General features: G+C 38.0%; 1 protein-coding gene across 4 annotated transcripts in view; it reads left to right on the top strand.

Annotated features, from left to right (window-relative positions):
• The window catches only part of unc5db (unc-5 netrin receptor Db), a 248,206-nt gene that overhangs the window by 149,485 nt on the left and 76,860 nt on the right, over positions 1 to 21,861 (top strand). For all 4 annotated transcript variants that reach the window (XM_055199193.2, XM_055199191.2, XM_055199192.2 and 1 more), the window contains exons 3-4: positions 10,875 to 11,018; positions 11,488 to 11,591. In XM_055199193.2, the coding sequence (XP_055055168.2) occupies positions 10,875 to 11,018; positions 11,488 to 11,591 (248 nt within the window). The remainder of the gene's footprint in view (positions 1 to 10,874; positions 11,019 to 11,487; positions 11,592 to 21,861) is intronic.

Genomic DNA, 21,861 nt, shown 5'->3' with positions numbered 1-21,861 from the left:
ATAAGATGGCTTAAAGGTGCTCTAAGCAAATTCACTCGTTTTAGACCATTTTTTGTTACATACAGCCAACATCTCCTCACTATCTGCTTGCTGCCTGTCTGCTGATCAAACTGTAAAAAAGGCGACCTCTGCACTCTTAGAACGAATGTGTTAAAAACAACACATAGTGTTGATTGTGGGACGACACACTAAATGCGTTGTCCCAGAATTCACCCATCACTGTGTTATTATTGAAACAACACATTTTGTGTTACTTTTAACACAACTTGTGTTATATTTTAAAACAAAATCAACATAAAATGGCACATAATGTGTTAAAATTACACATAATGTGTTAAAAGCTTAACGCACAAAGATGTGTAAAAAATTAACACATCCTTTCTAAGAGTGTGTAGACAGCCCAGGCTCTACAAACCGCAATAAAAACATAGTGGCCAAACCTAGCACCACGAAACAAAACAAAGTGTTCCACCCAATAAACGACAAGAAGGATTTGGGGGTGGGGGTTGGGCGCATTCATGAAAGCACGGAAGGGAGGGGGAGGAGTTAGCTACGCTCCGTTTGTTTGAAAACAGTTCAAACATCAACAAAAAGTGACGTCTCACAGATTCGATTAGAGCGCCTTTAAGCCTATTTTTCTCATCCGTAATTGTGTTGCATTACATTCCATGTTCTCCCTTCCTATATGGTGTCACCGTTGGAAGCTGTGACTTGATGTGAACTAACCCTGCAACTCCTTCAAGGACTTCTGAGTGACAGCTACTCTTTGGGCAAACACTCCAAAGTCCCAAGAAGATTAATTGATCGCATGGTGACAACGATATGATCTGACGCGAGGTACAAATGAGCGATTTAAATTCGATCAGGCATTCCGTTTTCTTTTCTATCCCGAAGAGCGTGGCATGGTTGCTTAGCCACGAACGAAGCCACGGAAGCACTTTGGAAGGAAGAAGCGACTTGGCCCGCATTTAAAACCATGTCTGAATTCCCAGTTACTCATTGTGTATCCCTGAATTATCTTGTAGTTCTATTCTGAAAACAGTTTCTTAAACAGTTTACAGAAAAAATTACTTTGACAGTGTCCCAATTTTTTGGATTATTCACTGCCCATAAGAGTCCCATGACTGTATCACTCCTTTACAGTATTTATACCCGTTTCCTTTGTCCTTTATCTCAGATTGATGAAATCACTTTTTACAGTGGATGCACAGCAGAGCTTCAGGGCATTTTAACTCATGTGGCTCCATTCGCCTCTCAGTGTCACAGAGGATGGAGCCAGCTGACCACTGTGAGTCTGGTTATGACATGTGTCAGGGCTGACGTGTGATGTGGTGTTGACATCTGTTAGCTCCAGCCTTCTAGGAAAAAAAACTCTCTCTCAGAAAGTGCCTTTGTGGTGCAATAGATGGGAGTTGACTGCTGATGAAAAGGGAAGAGAAAGAGAATTTTCCCAGAACGACAAATGTAAGCTGACTGCAAAGCAAGGGCAGTGAAAGAGGACGAGCACAGGGCATCACCCTTCATTTAATTTAACGCAAATGCAATTTTGTGTTGATGTTCCTCTGGTCTGGCCGGATAATAGCATTATCACAGGCAATTGCACACTCAGCAGCACACACATACTCTGTAGCAAATCGGAGGACAGTGACAGGTTTAGACATTTAGGGCACTTAGCAATAATTTAAAATCATTGCTTAAGTAATATGTACAAGCAAACTTGATTTTATAGTATGTCCCCTCCCACTTTTCCTGGAAATGCATTGGTTGCAAACAGGGTGCGTCTTGCATACCTGTAACTGTTTTGATTTACATTTCAGTACCGTATATAGATATGCTAACACTTGTAAATCAGTTTAGGTGGAATTCTTGGAGCCCTTCCTTTTCTTATAGCACTTGGTGCTGTGGCCGTTATGAAAATTATTTATTTGAAGTTATGCTGGAGGGAGCTGCCATGCAGAGCGGGTGGGGAGTACATGAGCGTGTGATGGAGAATGACATTAATGTGCTATTAAAGCGTCTACCCCCTGAGCAAAGTATCACGTTTTCTACTCTGAGCTCACAAACACAAACGCACACAATGACACGAGTCATTTTAAGGAGGTCACACCAATGTTGTAAAAGACAGGTGACAAATGACCTGTTACCCGTAGTGGCGGAGCCTTTGGAACCCCACACTGTATAGGTACACATAATTGATGTAAGTAGTCATTTAGCAGATGCTCTTATCTAAAATAAATTACTGTAGTCACACTCTATGGTACATAAAGACACTCTGTGGTACCTGGAGATGCTCTGTCCAAGGGCACATTGACTTGTAACTTAAATCAACCAGGAGTCTTTCCATTTGCACCCTTGAGCTTTTGACAGATCTAAAAGGTCAAATAGCACATATTTTCAACATGAAGAATACCATTTCAGGTATTGCACCTTGCTTAATAGCTTGAGCTTTTTTCAGTTTACTTTAGTAGTTCTGAAGTGCAACCAGGGGATTCATTAATTTTGGTTTGAGAATTTTACCACCGTCTTGACTCATTTGATGTTCTAGATGAGATAGGACATGACTAGGGGGAAAACAACTCTTTTAAATTAAAGGTTTTTATGCAAGTCTGCTGTAGAATGGTCTAGGGATGCAGTTAAAAACGAGACCTGGGATTAAGTCCCACTCTAACATACACTTTTATAAACTAGCCAAAATTGGGGAACTCAACAGCCAGTGATGCCAAAATCATCTTCTTAAAAGAGTAGCTTTGTTGCATAGGAACATTTTTTAATTCAGTTCAATTCAGTTTTATTTATATAGCACTTTTCAGAATTGTTTCAAAGCAGCTTTACATTAAAAAAAAACAGGAGAGTACACAGAAAATCGGTGGACAACATAAGAAGCAGAGTAAAGTGGCTAAGATTAACCCGTAAGCAAACATAGTAATGCTGTAACATATAGAAGAGAGTTCTAAGTTAAGCCAATTTTAGCTGACTCCCCACAGGCTGAAAAAACTTCTAGGAGAAAAGTCCTAGGGACAAAAAAAATCTTGAGAGATAGCCAGACATAGCTGATTTTATAGAGAATATACTTTAAATTAGATACTATAGATACTGGATTAGATACTGTAAATTGTGGCGAAAGTATATTACCCAGAAAATTATGTGAATGCTTTGTTCCGGACAATCTCACTATTGCACCATAAGTATATTTATATGCTAAATTATGTGAATGCTTTGTTAAAGAGAAATTGGTGATTCTCACGAAATCCATACTTAGAAGCTGTCCAGCATCAGATTTTTTTAAAAAGCCCTTGAAGCCATTTTTTGCACATATAAGATTAAGGTCTGAATGTACTATAACCATTATTTTAGAGGATTAAAAAAAAATTCCTATAGAATTATTACATTTTTTTAGATTATCATTATCAAAAATTGTCATTAACACAACATGATATTACATTAAATATATGCATTTACAAACTTATGTTTCGGTAATGAGAACTAAAAAGTTGTCTAGGTACCATGACGAACAAAATTTCAAGTTTTATCTGGAGAGAAAAAATAACAACTGTTTACCTGGTATCCATCTTGAGTGTCACAGTCAATTATGTCCCTTCCAACAATTAAATTTTTTTGTAAATGTTTGTTCCTTGAGGGCCTACACAAAGATAGAAAATTGGTCTTGGGCACATGTATATTCCTTATTATTGTCGGGATCCTGCCATAGAGTCTTGTTTTATATTTGTTTTATCATGATCGCAGGGTTCTGACAGCCTCATGTTCTATGTGGAGGCTCATGGCCTTGTATATTGGGTCATGTGCCTCTGGTGTCTCGTCTAAACAGTAGTCCCCACCCCCCTGTTCTCCCTGTTAATTATTCATCATCAGTTAATTCCCCTCACCTGTGTTGCCCTTGTTATCTTGTTTAGTTTTCCCCAATTTAATCTCCTCTTGTCTCTTGTCTTGTGCTGGGTCATTGTGTAGTGATGTGTAGTGTTGTACATTGTTTGTGTACTATTACAGTTTAGTGTTATATCTAAGTCTTGTCATATTAGTGTTAAGTCAGTGTTTTTTGTAAAAACCATGTTCAATGTTGTTTTGCCCCCACGTGGGCTTTTGTTTTCTGTGTTTCTTGTATAATAAAAAAGTGTTCTCTGTTCACTTCCCCAACATCGTCTGCACTTGGGTTCTCTCGTCCTCTCTGTTCCTGACAATTATTGTCTCTCCATTTACCAATGATCACCAAATACCACGTTTCTTTACTGTACATGTTTATAGTATGACATGCACTGAAGCTTTTTTATTTTTTAGATTTTTTTTAAATTATAAATATTTCCATGTTAAAGAACCCAAATCCAGTCATGGACATGTTGCGGTAATGAAAATGTCCCCCTTAAATATGGAAAAAACAACAAATTGGTTTGTATGATGTCATTTGAAATCATGTGCAAAATAGTACATGAAGAGATGTTTATAGCTGTATGATTCTTATTTTGATACTCTTACTTTGCATTTACTTATTTTATCAAAATGTTTCATGACATCTCATAAGTCTAATTTCGTGAGAATCACCCAAATGTCTTGTGACAAATGACTTATATTAATGGACTGTGTCTGATTCTCAAACATTGTTTGGTAAATCATTCCAAAGCTTAGGGACTAAGTAGGAAAACCTTAAGACACTTTTGATATATTTGATATTCTTTTGAATTTTACTTTGAAGTGAGAGTGGGTAAATGATGACTGTGTTTTCAGTTTGATACAAATGATCAAATAAGTGTGACTAGTAAACTGGTTTAGATAAAATATGGGGTTTGTTTTACATTTTTCTGATTTAGATGTTGTTTAAGATGCGTTTCAATTTCATAAATTTACTACGACTTACTAAGATTTACATTTTATCAGTAGGTGTGTGTCCTGGGGATCGAACCCATGACCTTTTACGCTGCTTATGTAATACTCTACAAATTGAGCTACAGGGACACATACTAATTGGTACCCAAAGCCCTTATATCATATTGCTTTAATAATGTAATAGACCATCGGGTAGAAGTATGCTATGGAGTACTAATCGGTGCAGGAATCGGGCACTCAAGAGCATACTTCAGAATCTCAAAATGACAAATGGGACACCCCAAGACTTTGTGGACGTGATGAGCAAATTTTTAGGCTGTTTGACCACAGTACACCAAAAGCTCACCAGTTGGGACAGGGCCTTTGAACACAACAACAAAATGCTGTACAAGGCCGTCGCTCTCCATGGTGCTGAAATAATCGTTCACAGTTACAGTGGGGGTTCATTGTTAGATGTGTTCTAACCATAAGACTGAAATGGCAGTAAAGCCTCTTCCCACTGCTTTAAACAAAGAATGTACGCAGATTCGCAGAGTTTGTAGCACAACACACAAAATATTAATGTTGGAAATGTTCCTGATTTATGTGGTATTATTGTGCACTTAAAAGTGTTATTTTTTACTTTACTGAAGACATTTCGCGCTTTTCATTTTCTGTGCTTTCAGAATATTACGCAACCCATCTAAACGACGTATTATGATCTCACTTACATTTATCTTTGCATCAGATGATCTTTTGTCGGTGCCACATACCTCTTGTCTTGCCATCACTCATCCAAGGATTACAAATGATATTACAAGACATTTCTCTAACAGTCTGTTGCAGACTGAATATCAGGAGCATGTGCTCGGTGGTTGTATTTCTGCTTGTGTTAAGTCCTCAAATTATCGCAGACTCTGCCCCAATTATTCTGTTCCTGGTAGTGACATATGTTGTTAGACTGGATTAACTACATGTAACTATAAATACAGCTTCAAGAAGCCAAAAAAGTATGTCACAGTTCATTATTTTACATCAACAACATGGTTAAGCAATGCCTGATGGCTTCGACTCTTGCGATTCCTTTGACTATGTGATGTTTCTGGCCAAAGGAGATGCTGATTCTTAAGCTCCAATGGAAATTTCAACAATCCTTCCTCTGAGAAAAGATAAGGCTGGCAGATGTCATCTGCCATGCATCCCTCTGGAACCACACCTGTCATCCAATGAAAATTCCTGCAGGAAAATCTAACTTTTCATCAGGGAGAAACAAGCATCTCCTATTAACATATTGCTCATATTTTCATCTTTCAGCCTGGATTATGTGCAGTCATTAGTCATGATTTTCCTGCCTGCCGCTGAATTTCGCCCCCCCACACTAAGCTGTCGATGGAACGTCTCAGCCGGGGAATGATGAATAATGTCTGTGTCTTTCAAGAGTGTCCATGAAACAGGCGCAGGGCTTGCTTTGTTTACCCCTGGCTAACAGTACCATGTAGAGTCAGCTCAGAAGTGAGAGCAATCTGCTTTTATGATCAATAAAGCTGTAGGACAGGCAGGATAAGCCGTGCAGTTTTGGTCTGCTTTTTTCTCCGCAGTGTCATTCATTTTTTGGGAGAAAACCAATTGAAGAAGGCACTTGATTAAATGAGATGTTAGTGTTTCGCCTCTCCGCTCTCCCGTGACTCTTTTTCTCGGTTGTTGAGAGCTGCTCATTTATTACTGAAAAAATCGCATTCACGTCTGCTTAAACGGATGGTGTGATGGGAACAGCATTCATTTTGTGCCATCATCTCAGCAAGATCTGCCTTTTATGATATGTGATCATTAGCAAAACTTTCTTTCACTAACCAGGTAATTCCTGAATGGCAAACCTACAAAATGTAAATTGTTAGGTATGCAAAAAAAATCATATTTTCAGTATTAAGAAAGCCTTCGGGTGTTCACACACTCGTGTTCAAAAAAGTTTTAGTAACTTGTTTTTATAACTGGAAACTTTGTAACTTGTCTTCAATACATGGTGCAAGATGCAGAAATACTGCAGTAGTACTTTTGCATTTATGTGTACATAGCAATTTTCCATACAAAGCAGTGGAGTTGTTACAAAACGGTGCTTTGAAGGATGTAGTGTAGAGTGTAGAGTATAACACACAACTTAGCAAAGAGCTTCAGCAGTCCAGTAGGGCTGTCTATCTGCAAGAATCTGGCAATACGATACATATGCTGATACAAGGGTCCCGATACGATTCAATACAATACGCTGCAATACTGTAAGCAAGGTGATATACTGGGATATTTCTTATTTTGGGAATACAATATGATATAATTTTAGGAAAGCTGTCATCAAAGCACACCACCATATGCACACATTAGCAAAAAATAATGTAACTTATAACTTCAGAGTGAGTAAAGAACCATCCCGGACCCTTGCAGAACCAAAAAATGCCATAAATGTAACACCAAAACCCACTCATTATTCCAGATTCAAATATCTACGGTTGTGCGTGATTGGGACTTTCAAAACAGGAGCAAGTTGTTGTCAGTCGCCATAGAAACTGGAGGAGTGCATGAGACTGGACATGCTCTGTATCGCCTTAGCACTGACTTACTCTGATCACGGCCGGGTGTTCTCCCATCAATTCGGGTTTTACACAGAGTGTTAATCAGACCCGGGACCCAATGTAATTAAAATAGGAGCTACCCCACTGACCACTTTAAAACAGGTCCTGTACGGGTCCTGGGTCCTCAGTGAAGACATTTACTTCCTGTCACTCTTGAAGTTTAGAGATAAGACTGCCATCTAGCGGTCGGGATGTAAACTGAAAACGAAACTGCCATGAATCCATAAAAATCGATACAGAATCAGCAAACTAAATATCCCGATACACACGTGTAACGATATTTTCTTACACCCATACAGCCCAGCAGTTTCTGATAGCATGCTAAAGCGCAGCTCACTGTCAGTGTTGGCATGCTTAAAGGGGGGGTTTAATGGTATTTCAAGCATTCTGACTTATTAACACAGTTATAGAGTTGTTTCCTCATGCTAAACGTAGGCAAAGTGTCAAAACAGCAGTTGGGCGTGTTTCAGAGTATTTCTGTGCCGAATGCACTTCGCCAGGGTTCGTACAAGTGTCGGCTAGTTTTTTTCGATTACAGTTCTAACTGACGTTTCAGGGGTTTTCGATACGTATCACTTCTTTATATGGGCTTCCGCCGGAAAACTTCCCCCGGAAAACCCCGCCCAGCCGTCAGTCAGCGGGAGACGCTAACAGCTTATCACGCCACTCAGCTTTGTTTAATTTCAAAAGTCAACAATGGCACAAGAAGAAGTGTGTTTTTGGATGTAAGGAGAAGACATCCAGCCTTATGGAAACAATGGATATAGTTTATTATCCGGATTAGCAGCGGAGTTTTGCGTGTGTGTTTGATGCGGTGGATTTTCAGAACCGGGTCATGACGAGTTACATGTGGTAAGTAAGACTTCTGTCTTATGTTGGAAATAGGCGCGTGTATATTATGTAAATGACACGAACATGTAGTGAATCATAAGTTAAAACAGTGTTGTATAGTGTTGCATGACTCGTACTCGCTCCTCCCGTGTTATAACTCCTCCTCCGTCATTTTTTCGTACGTTATCGGAAAGATTCGGTTAAGCTAATCTTTCTTTTATAAATCTGATTAAACTAAAGACTCTTCAGAGATATAAAGGATGTCATACTTCTCTATAGGTACTCCAGATTAACATCAGAAATGCAGAAACAGCGTGTGTTACGTGAGCTTTAAACTTTCACAGAGATGATGCTTCATTAGCCTGGCTCCGCCCTCCTACGTGCTTCCGCTTAATTTTCATTTTCGCTTCAGTACTACGTCTGGGACTGCTGTGTAGAGTTTCGTTTTCTCCTGCAAAAATCTGCAGGTCCAATCAGCGAACAGAGGGGGGTGGCTAAGAACAGTGACGTTGAGGTCGTGCGTCAGTTTGAGTTATAGTTCAGTAATGGCAGCGGAGAAAGACGTGAGAAAATCTATTCGGTCCGTTGTTGCAAAACTGCCGAATATACAGACGTTAAAGCCGGAGCAAAAACCAGGTTTGCTAAGTTTTGTTGGTCTTGTTGTTTCCGGCCGGTTTCGTCGCTTGATATACGTCACGACCACACGTTAGCGATTGCCTATGGCAGATCCTGAGTAACTCTGGGCAGATCCAATAGTTTTAAACTTCAACAGAGGACCCTCCTTAACGGAAGTAACGCTTTGCAATGGAGCGTGGCCAGACTCTCTGTACACATGAAATGAATGTACGAGAGTCTGGTTGGACCAGGCTAATGCTTCATCCCCTTTGCTAAAAAATATGAAAACACTGCACATAAAGTGATTACAGAAAAAAGCAAAACACATTTTGATGAATTGATGTTTAAAACAACCAATCAAAAATGCAACTTATGTAATCGTTGCGTAATAATTTTTTGCACCAATTTTGGCTTAAATATATATGCTGAAACCTCAGTACTAAAGAAGCAGAGGCAATGTAAATAATTTTAACTGCAGCAACTTGAAAAGCTGCAGTTACAGTTTTTTGTTACCTTCACAATTAATGCAACAGGAATCTGCACAAGGATACTCTTTGTTTGCTCTAGCCACAGAGAAACTCAGGGGAATTTGTTATAGCTTATGAAAAAAGGACACTTAAAGGGATAGTTCATCCAAAATGAAAATTTTGTCATCATTTACTCACCCTGTATTGCTTTATTTACTGAACACAAAAGAAGATATTTTGAGTGTTATTTATAACCAACCTGTTTTTGAGCCACATTGACTACCATAGTAATATTTTTATTTTATGGAAGTGCTTCTATTGAGGTGCTTCTGTTTTTTGCTTTATTACAAATATCTGCTTTTGTGTTTAGCAAAACAAAGAAATTAAAACATGTTTGTAACAACATAAGGGTGAATAAATGATGACAGAATTTTCATTTTTGGGTAAACTTTCCCCTTTAAACTTGAAAATGAAAATCATATTTGTTTAGCCTTCTTTCCCCTTTTTTAAGAGCAAAACACGAAATGTTAGCATCAGCACCACACCATCATTCTTATCTAACAAGAAAAAAATGAAAATGAAAAAAATGAAAACAAAATGAACTAAGCCTTCTTGAACGCATTTGTAAATACCAAAAGCATGCCATCTTCTATATTCGCGCAGCAATAGTAATCCCTATATTGTTGCCAGGTACTTTCCGATGCATTTGATATTTATCTATTAAAATTCTTTAGATATGGTCCCTGGAAAGAGCTATACTGATTTATTGTGGGCCTTAGCATGTTACATATTCCTCTTAATTCACTATTTGTTCCACTGTGAGGTTTGCAGAGCAGCGATACTGAAAAGACGTGTAGAAGATGACTTTAAGCTGATGAAGCGATGCCTTTAAGTATTGTGTGTGACAAATCTGCTTCGACATAAAGTCCATTCCAGGAATGTTACCAATTTGAAAAAGCAAAGACTGTTAAAGGGCACCTTTGATGTAAGTTGTAAGGGTTGGGGTTTGTATCTGTGACCATCTCATTTAAAGTTATTTGTCTTAAATTAAGCCTCCAGGGTAACATGCATTCCTAGCACTTGCACTTTTAGGCTAATGCAAGGTTTTAGCTAGCTATTTTCATCTTACTAACAATCTGTGGCACAGACAACAAGGAAAGACCTCCTGGGAGAGAGGGGAGAAAAAGTGTTTTATCAGTAATACACTCAAGAACTTCAAGCTGAAAGACATGAAACTGGAGTTATGTAGGGCAGCTTTGTGAACCCAAGGCCATTACATTTTTTGCTGTTTTTGCTTTATGATAACTATACAGCTGATTTTTGAACATTACTCGCACAATTGACTGAGATCTCGTATGCTTTCTATCAGCTGGCACTAAGCTATATTTAGACTGTAAATTTGTACAGTCAATGGCCATTAAGGATCCTGACTGTGACCAAACACTAAAAATCAATACTTAATGGGCTTTGACATAAAGTGAATTTAGATGTTCGTGTCTTCTGCTTTCTGTGTCTCGCTGTGCAGGGTTGAAAATACGCGACGTGACGATCAATGTTACCAGGCAGCAGGTGGAGGACTTTCATGGCCCGGAGGACTACTGGTGCTTGTGTGTAGCCTGGAGTCACCTGGGAACCTCCAAGAGCCGTAAGGCTACAGTGAGGATTGCTTGTGAGTTTACTACATTATTTACATAATCTTTAAATCATCCTAACATTTCCTTCTCTTTTAGCATTCATTTTTATGAAACAGTGTTTAGCGTGGACAAACATAAATGTTTGTAGACAGGCAGATGGAGTGCAGGTGTGAACCCCTAAAGAGTTTTTTTTTTTTTGTGGTGAACCAGCCTGAAGCAAAACTGGTTTTGGTTTCTTTTAACAAAAAGTCAAGAATTTACAGAGCATTGAAAAAACTTTACAAAGCAAAATTGTCAACCAGTGCTTAAGCAGATGGAAGGATCACCACTGAGCCTGCCTGCACTCTCTTGTACTCTTGCCCTAGCTTACCAAGGTTGCCAGGGAGGGGAGGGCACGAGAGGTAGAGAGCAGGATGTTGGGTGGTGAAAGGCATACAGTAAATTGGCCAGATATTGGCTTCAGCTCTGCCCGGTGTGACAGCTGCCTCTTATCTTTTCAAACAGACCTCCGCAAGAACTTTGAGCAGGATCCTCAGGGGAAGGAAGTGCCACTCAAGGGCATGATTGTGCTGCATTGCCGTCCCCCAGAGGGAGTGCCCATGGCAGAGGTAAGACCCGCCCTCTCAGCTTCTGACATCCTTCCCACAGGGAGGATTTCAGGAAGGGTAGTACAGGCTCTTTGCTGCATTATATTCTGATTGGTTTGGTTACAAACATTCCTCAAAATATTTTGGAATTTTTGGCTGAACTATCCCTTTAAAAGGACACACTTTTTTTGAAAATATGTTAATGTACCGCTCGGTACCACTTTTAGCAAAGCTTAGCATAATCCATTGAATCTGTTTAGACCATTAGCATCGCACCTTAAAAATATCCAAAGAGTTTCGATATTTTCCCTATTTAAAACTTGACTCTTCTGTAGTTACATCTTGTACTAAGAACGACAGAAAATTAAAAGTTGTGATTTTTTTTTTTTTTAGGCAGATATGGCTTTTTGGGCACTACGTAATTAGAGGTCGACTGATTTATTGGCCGGGCCGATCATTTGGCCGATTTTTGGCATATTTAAAAAAATCGTCTTTGGACAATTTTGCTGCAAAATTAGGCCGATTAATAGGCAGGCGCATCTGCGGGCACCTAAGTGTTGTTTTAGAACTCGTGACGCTGAGTTATAGTGACATATTTACATTTAAAGTATCTGCTAATGATGAGGACATTTTAAATACTATGTACAAATAGAAAAGCGGCATCATGTATCGGCCATCGGCTCCCCTGATTTCTAAATATCGGCATCGGGCAGAGAAAAAAAACATATTGGTCAACCTCTATACATAATATCATTACACCTCCTGCAGCCATGTTACGGCAGCAAAGTCCTTGATCATTAGGCTAAGCTATGCGAAAAGTGGTAGCGCCAGACCTGGGGATCAGCTGAATGGATTCCAAAACAGTAAGAATCAAATGTTTGACTCTGGGGGAGCTTGAAGGTGAGCATGTTTAAAAGAAGTGGAGTGTCCCTTTAAGGCACTATAAGGCACAGTTGTTGTTTTGCTTATTACAACTGATTAAAAGTACTCCATATTTATCACACATTTGTTTACTATTTACATTGACTACGCAGGTTTGTACAGTCAAGAGTTACAAAGTTGCCAATTTGCACAAATCATGACCCTAAGTAGGCTTTATATTTACCTTGTACAGGACGTGCGTAATTGTAGAAGAGTTTGGATCCTGAAAGCCACCATTGCTTTATGAATGATTCAGTGATGAAATGGAAGAGCTGTGCCAGCTTTTGTCTCTTTGAGAGCATTGTAGACAAAAAAGGCAGAAATCTGGGAAGGACTAGAAGACAAGAATCTTTCCCCAAGTCCTTTGTCAACATAAATGAAGTCAGCTATAAGAGAAGCTAGTGAATAATGTAGTGTGCAGAACCAGCGATCGGCAATCTACCCTATTCCAGCACACCTCCGCCATGAAAAATTTAAAACCAAACAGTGAGGAGGAGGGGTGCGAAGATTTATAGAGCATCATTTTACCAGCATGCGGCCTGCTAACACACTCACTTTCTCTCTCTCTCTTCCTCTCTCTCTGTCTTCTAGTGGAAATGTGTTTGTGGTTTTAAACTGTCATAAACACCCCCTTGAGAAATGCTCTGTAGGATTTCTGTGGTCACAAAGCTAACGAGACATGTCTTTCTGGATCCTGGCAGTTTTTCATCACTGTTGGCTCTCAGGATAAATAGCCTTTCAGAGCTTTATTCTAATGAGTATGCAGATACTGTCATGCACATTATAATTGGTCAGTGTTACTTCACATACACTCATTAAAAAATAAATAGTCATAAAAGTTGTTTGTATAACTTTCCTGAAGCCATGCATTGATATGAAAAACATACCAATGTTCATGCCTGTGAAAGAACAAACACACATGGGATTTGACAGCTTTGGCAGGTTATATCATTGAAGTCATCAATTTCAGTATGTTCCTGATGATGAAGAAGATGCTTTCCAAGAAGCACTCGAGTCATATGGATTGTTTTCATGGGATTTTATTATTTTTTATCCTTGAGCTTGGCAGTGTAATTCACTGTGTTCATTGTATAGAAAACAGAAGCTCAGACATTGTTAGCAATGGCATACAGTACATAGCAGACGATGACAAAATTGTCTATTAAAGGAACGGTGAATCAAATACTCAATTTTAACTTGATAATTTGTTATAAGAGGTCATTATACTTAAATGAACATCCTGCAAGTTTCAGAACTGAAAACGTCTGTGGTACTGACATATAACAGTTTTTGGCATCAAGCCAGTATAATGATCGAGTGAGGAATTCGGAGAAATATGACGTTAAAGTAGAATTGAAGCACCTCCCAAAGCCAAATACAATGACCACTTTTGAAGCCCCTCCCACAGCTTTGCGTGACACGTGACTCAACAATCAGTAAACATGTTTTTAAAGATTGCCAAATGTAACCAAAATGAATTTAAATACATTTTCTTCTGAGAGACTTTAATTTTGACGCGTTGATCTGTTGTGATAGAGTAACCATGGTAACGGAGTTTTCGGTTGTGGAAGAACGGTCTATGGGAAGAACACAGACATTGGATAACGGAGGCTCAGAACATAACATTAGGAATGCGTGGATAAAGTTTGTTTTTGAAGAAGTTCCAGCTCACGTGGGGAGTGTTTTTTACTTTGTGTACCGCGGATTCATTTGTAAAGAAGTCGATGCTGGATTTGCAGAGAGACTGTGATAAAAAGCACTACTAATATTGGATCTGACAAAATGACACAGCAGTATACACAGTAAGACATTTTACTTTATTTAAGTTACTGCGTTTCACTATTGCTTTGTTAGAGGAGATTGCTTGATATGTCCTGTTGTAACATCCGTGTGTAAACACGTATGTTTGACTGTTTTAATTTACTTAAAACATTAAACGATTAATAAAGGTACAACAATACGACTGTAATATAACAATAGAAATATACAAAGTCATTGATAAGGATTTATCAGCCGCAGTTTAGATTCTGATGCGCGCTTACTGTGTTGTATACGGTAATTTAGTCACGTCGAGTTTAAAGTTTTGTTTCTACTTTACGTATTGTCATTTATGTGTATCATCTTTAGCAGCCAGAATCTTTTGTGGCTCAAACATATATGTGTTCGGGGGCTATTTTTACACATTAATGCTTTTAAAACATTTCCCCACATGTAATGAAGGGGAATTAAGCTGTCCAATCATAGCAGTGGGCGTTTACTTCCAGGTTTTCAATGCGGCCCGCCCCTTTAAACGAAGCTTTTCTCCAGAGAGCCACTAATCCATGTTACAAAATAGCCTATTAGTTATTGCTTCACCGCCCCTTTAAATGGTGGTAGTATTTATGTGTTGTGTATATCTCATCAATGGATTAAACAGTGGCATGAAATGATGCTGTATCTATGCAGGGGTGCTTTTTAGCATTTCAGTAATTACAACTTTAACACAGAAATATACTGAAATGACCTTTTGCAAAGAGAATAAATTTCCTGTTTCAGATCTAAACTGTTACATGTTTCCCTAGAGAGCCATTTAAGCCTTTCTTGATACTTTCACAGGTCTACACTGTGTTATCATAGAAATTTGTTTAATGAGATTATGCACACATTTGGCAAGGCATATTTTGCTTAGAGATTTTTTGAGTTTGTAATGCCACTGACTTTGATATTGAGTTATTCAGATGAACACATCATTTAGTCTCAAATTTTTAAAATACCCTTTATTTATTTGAAGGGGACATTTCACAAGACTATTTTAAGATGTAAAATAATATGTCTGCACTAAATGGCAGTGCCGTGGTTGGATAGTGCAGATTAAGTATTATTATAATAAGATCCTCTTTTGACATCACAAGGGAAGCCAAATTTCAATGACCTATTTTTTTTACATGTTTGCAGAGAATGGTATACCAAAACTAAGTTACTAGGTTGATCGTTTTCACATTTCCTAAGTTGATAGAAGCACTGGGGACCCAATTATAGCACTTAAACATGGAAAAAGTCACTTCTTTTCTCTGTTTACATGAAGTGCTTTTAGAGAAGTCCTTTGGAGCGAAAAATAGCAATTATTTTGCGTTTTTATCATCCAGATTAGTTAGGTGGTTAATAACACATTTTTTTCTGTGGAAAACTCAGAGCACACTTAATATCGCTTTACGTAGACTTTAATATCTCAATTGGATGGAGTTAACACTGCAAATTCTCAGCAAATTTTGGAGTTAATCGTAATGTCCCAAACTGTGTTTGCTTATTTTCTTTCTAGAAAATCAAGTCAAAGATATTGGGCCCTATTTTAACGATATATAAGTGCATTGTCTAAAGCGTCTTAACGGGCATGCCCGATGCCACTTTTGCTTATTTAACGAGGGGGAAAATGGTTTGTGCACCAAGCGCATGGTCTAAAAGGGTTGTTCCTATTTTCGTAATGGGTGTATTTTGGGCGTAACATGCAATAAACCAATGAGAGTCTCAGCTCGCATCCCCTTTAAAAGCCAGTTGCGCTGGCACCATGCTGCTTCCCTATTTAGATGGCAGATTTTTGTAAACTGAGTTTTTTGAAAAGGTTTTCATCTCAGCATATCCACATGTACAAAGGCATCATATACAATAAATCTGTGGGGAAGCATTTAAAAAAAACATTTTAAAATGGATGCAATATTTGCATTTGTTTAAAGCAAAACATTACTTACCAGGCTACAGGTGAAGCAGCTCTTTACACCTTCTAATGTCTCGTAATCGGTCCTCTTTATGTCCAAGAGATTCAATGATATTTTACAATTAATCCTTTGATTTTTCATATTTTTAAACGTTTATGTGCTGCTGCGCATACATGTGATAAGCAAACGCGTGTAGTCGGCCCGTTTAAAGGCGCATATTACTAACACGCTCTATAAATAACAAAAACAATATTGCGCCTTTGACTTTAGGCCAGGTTTTGGTTGGTCAATGGCGTAGTCTATTTTAGTTGCCTCAAGATAGCAACGCGCCAACAATGCGCCTGAACACACCTCATTTTCAGACCAGAATGCCCATGGACGCAAAATTGGGCGCAAGTGCATTTGCAATTTAAACAACGTGCCGCTAAACGTGAAAATTATAATTACGCCGGGTTGAAACTAGCAAAAGACACTTGCACTGCATTGCGCCGGGTGTATGAAAGGGCCCTTTATCCAAAACCAAATTATATGGGTTATGTAATCCACATTAATATTTTAGTTTTTAATATATATGAACAGCATATTCTTTAAAGAGAACAATAGCCTCTCTTTTATACAAGGTCTCTATCCTTGTATTTTGTTTCTGTCTTGTTTCAGCCACCACCAGCGTAAATGATGACCCTCATGATCTAACAAGCCAATTACAGACCTGTCTGAGCTGCATGGTGTATCCAATCTATATGTTTAGCTGGGATAAGGCTGACCTGGAAGGAATGGCAATGTGGCTGTGTGAGAGAAGATGAGACAGACAACCTTGTGCTTTATATTTGAGGTTGCATCCTTTAGTATTAAACTAGTCATAATAGTGTTAGCACAGCTCTCCTTAGCGTGAATGTGTTTGTCACGGTCTGTTCCTTGTTTTTATTTTAAATTCAGGATCATTTTTTCCAATTTCCAATTCAGATTGCATCAAGGGATATCAAATCTCTGGAATTGAAAATAAATTGGAATTTTGACTTCTGAAATTGAGTTAAATGAGAAAACTAGGGAAATATAAGTCTGTGCAAATGGAGTTTATTTGTGGATGGAGACCTTAATGATTAATTTATCCAAGATGACTTGGAATGTAGAGATGGCTTCAACATGACTGATGGACAGATAAACCTGACCTACCACTATTTTTTTCTTTTTACTTATCAGCAAAGAGAATAAGTGAGGCTCATGTGAGCAGAAGATGATCCCTTTAAATTGTTTGTACTGCAAGGAACATACGTGCCTTGAGTATACAGTACATTGGTTTATGAGGTTGGATATCATACATGAATTGGGAGACAGTAGTGCTTGAACCCTGCAGGGACTCGCTGACCCAGGTACAGTGAATTCCAATAAAGATAAACTGATCAGATTATTGGCTTTATAAAAGAAAATCAGTGAGATTTATATAGTAAAAACATTTGAAGGTCAAAACAAGAATTAGATTTTATACCACTATTTTCAATCTCAGTAATAGAGAAACAAAGCTGTTGCTGGTGCGGCACCCTTTCAAAAAGTACACCTTTGTATCTAAAGAGTATATTAGCATGTATATCAGTATGTACCTCAAAGGTACATACTGTAAATGTATACAAAGGTACATACTGTATTGGTACATATATCAAGAGGACGTAGAAACAGAACAGCTGCTGCCTTTGCCAAAAATGCTGGCGAACTTTGTCCCCTTTGTGCTTTTGCCCTTGGGCTTCGAAGCCACATGAGAATCCACAGATGTGTGCACAAAGATTTGTCATTCTCGACTTCAAGAGACTACCTGAATGAATAAAGGCAGAATTATCAGTTTACACTTCATTGTAACATTTCTGTGATTTGATTGGTCCGTTAGATCTAGATTGGGGTGGTGGTGTGCAATGGCTAAAGCTCTCAGCTAGTGTTACACATGAGTATTGTTGACTTGAGTTGTTTTTATGCATCTCATTTGTAAGCATCTGAAAAATAGCTAAATGTAAATTTAAATAACCAAGGACATTCCCAGGGACTGTTACTGTAATGAGTAAAATGCAAATTGTTGTGGAGAATGCAAATGATTAATAGCAGGTCTTGTGATCCGTAACTGGATTATAGGTCTTCTTTTTTGGAAGATTGTACTAAAATATTGCACATTTTGGCAGCAACTTAGCAGGAAAGTTTTTTTCTTCAGTAAAACAAGTTTTATTAAAGCTGCTGTTTTATTAAAACATGGACAGAAATAATAAAGCTTTTATTGCCTGTGTTAAGAGATTGGCTGGGATCCGAGCTACATTTTTACATGGGATATTTGCAGGCGAGTACTTGAGCATCATGGCAATAGTGTGTAGACTCACATTCACTGTTACATTACAGCGGTTTGCTAACCCAAAGCACTTGGCAGTTCTTGAATTACTTTTAAAAATTGGATTATTTTTAACAAAAGCAGGCACTTTATTTTGCCCACATTCCCCAGCTCATTTTCTCTTATTGTCAAGCTTGCTGTAAGCCCTTCTTTTGCGGACTTCTTGCAGGGGTCCCTGAGCAAGATGCTGTTGCCATTAATAAACCACAGTATTTCAGCTACTTTAGGGACATTGGGAGCATTTAAATTAAAAAGTCACTCAATATGGATCCTATTCTATTTTAAAACTGTTCTAGAGTGACAACTGAACAATCATTGAGAGCATTCATGTCACAGAGTAACTTGGGATTGTTAATTACTAAATGGGGAGTTCTCTGGAAAAGTGCATTTGACTGCTGCACAGAAGAAGAAGTTGAGAAAGTTTTTATAAAACCTAATAAAGGAACTTACCCAATTTACCCAACCCATTCATGGAAACTAAGCTGCAAATTTGGGTTGTTCAGAATGCATTACATATAGAATGTCAAATCTATTAACATATGTACACAAGTTCATTTAAATATCAGTTCCTTACTGACTTAGTTCACAAAAATTACTGGTTTTAATAGCATTACAGTGTTAATATAGTGTTTATAATACATTTTGAAACTTGAAGGCTCTTGGTCATTGTCTACTTTAGTATATGAAGAGTTTTGTTGCAAAACGAGATAACCACCGTTTATTTAATTGTTCAGAAATCACGTTTTTTGGTTGTGCATTCCAATTAATTTCAATGCAACTGCAGTTGGTTTGTTTTGATTTAAACCTTCATAACTTAAAAAATACAGCTAAGTAGCACCATAAAACAAAATAATAACATGATAACATAATAATAAACATGTTTTGATAAAAATGTTAAAAAATGGATTTAACTCGTTTTGCAACAAAACTCTTCATATACAAACATATCATACTGTAAAACGACAGAAATATGTGTATAATATAGCCCAGTGGTCTCAAACTCCCGGCCCGCGGGCCATTTACGGCCCGCCCTCCCCCTCTCTGCGGCCCGCGTCACCTTTCAACAATAGGGACTTTAAGCAACAGCCTCTGGTGGAACGGCAATGGCATTCTGGCGTTGTATTGTGCACGCGCAAATTTAACTGCTATTTTGCGACGTTCTACTGTAACGGTCTACTACGGGAGAACATCTGATTTGCTGTAGTTGCTACAACGTGAGAGATTGTGTAAATAAATGTTATGTTTTATGGCATATGACATTGTAATTGCATCAGTTTATGAATGTACCACACGTCTTTTATATAATATCTGTTAAAATGTTTTAAATTTAAGCTAATTTTAAAGATTTTTAAGTATTCAATGTTTTCAACTATTGCTTAAGTCTAGACTTACTTACATTATACAATAGTAAAAACTCCTCTTCTGACAAACAATTGTCATTTAATGCCAAAACCAACCCTTCTCTTGCTTTTTTTAAATGACATTTTTTTGTTTCTCAATAAATGAATTAATAGAGGGTTTTCACAGACGTCACGATCTGGGCGGTAACCCGGATGCGCGGCCATTGTGGAGGCACTCGGTGTAAAGAACTGAACGGAGTACAATGAATTATTGTGCGCTTTGGATACTTTAAGTGAATGTAGACATGTCTAAACAACAGAAAACGCATCCAAGATACAAAGGCATATAGGGAAGGACTTGGAGCACAAGAAAAGGCACGATATTTCGAGAAATTACAATTTATATGCGGTGAGATCCTTTCGAGTTAGCTCCCTCTTCTTGGATCCGTGACAACCCGGCGATTCTTTCTTCAGTTGCATATCCCGATATAGTCAACTACTTAGTTTTCATGCCGAGCCCATATGTGATAAATATATAATATTTATTTATTTATATAATATGTCAGCTTTATTTATATAGCAAATTTAAAATAGCCAGTGTCCTACCAAAGTGCTTTACAGTAAAATAAGCAATAATTGTTTTTACCATTTACTATTAAAAATATTATTTTCATTAAAATAGAAAATTTGTTATGAGCAATTACACTGGCATTTAAGGCATTGCAGTGCAAATTTTAGTTGTGTTTAAGTACATTTTGTGCATACATTAAAAGTATACTTTTAAAAAGTACATATTAAATTCTCTTTAAATAAAGCACAACAAGTAGAAGCATACTTGTTTTAAACTTTATGTACTTTAATCATATTTCTAATACAATACTACTCTTTTTCTTGAGCTTTGCCAACCACAAGCGCCGCCTCTGATAATTTCTTGCATTCCTTTCCCTGGTTTTTAATAACTTTGGAAGTCGATAATATTCCATATGTTTTTCTCAAATTGTACTTATTGTACAGTCTGAAACACGGCAATAATTAACCATTTTCCTTGACGACGTTCGGGATATACATCAGTTTCTGTGCTCTGTCGTGATGCGGAGTGCCTCCAATATGGCGACTACCGCTCTGATGACGTTGTGAAAACCCTCTATACCGCGTTGCGCTGTCCTGTTTACGGTTGCTTAGTGATTTTTACGTTCTTGGCTACGGTGGTGTGATAGCATACTTCCGGTCGCCGTAGCCGTTCCATTCCCAGCAGTTGCTTAAAGTCCCTAGTATAACGTAATCTGGCCCACAGAAAGATTTTTATTTAAATTCGTTGTTTTTTTTATTTAAACGTTTAAGGGTTCAGTCACATGTCGCGTCTAACAACGCGAGTTAAAACGAGTCAAGGTGTTTCTTAAAGTATGTTTACTTTTCAAAGTGCTTGCTTGGGAGCGGAGGTTGCACAGCGTGGGGTCGCGTCACCCGTTGCTACGCAGCCACGAGCGCGCGCTCCGTGATGGCGAGGGTAACGGAATGCGTGATCGGATTTTAATTCCTCTCGCGTCAATCATATCATTGTCACAATGCAATCAGTTCATCTGATCGCGACTTTGTAGTGTTTGTCCAGAGAAGATTTGAAGAGTTTCGTTGCAAAACGAGATAACCACCTTTTTTTTATTGTTCAGAAATCATGTCTGATATTTTCCCGTTTAATTCAATACCTTAGTCTTCATTGTAGCAGAAAATGTGAGCTCACTACAACCTTTCATATACAAAAAAGTCAATGAAAGAAATGAAAATCAATGCAATACGATGAATGTCCACCCACAGTTTATATATAAATAAATATTTTTTGCTTTGGTGTGTGTGTGATTTTGGTTAGATGAGCGTTGTAGGTTACAGTTTGACAAAAGCACAATGTTTTGTTTTATTGCGACTGTACACAAATATAAGCAAACACTTTGCAGTTTGACTGATGTCCCATAACAAAA

Source organism: Misgurnus anguillicaudatus, chromosome 22, assembly GCF_027580225.2.
Source record: "Misgurnus anguillicaudatus chromosome 22, ASM2758022v2, whole genome shotgun sequence".
Lineage (NCBI taxonomy): Eukaryota > Metazoa > Chordata > Actinopteri > Cypriniformes > Cobitidae > Misgurnus > Misgurnus anguillicaudatus.
Note: the sequence above shows the minus strand (reverse complement) of the source record. Positions and strands in the feature narration are given on the sequence as shown.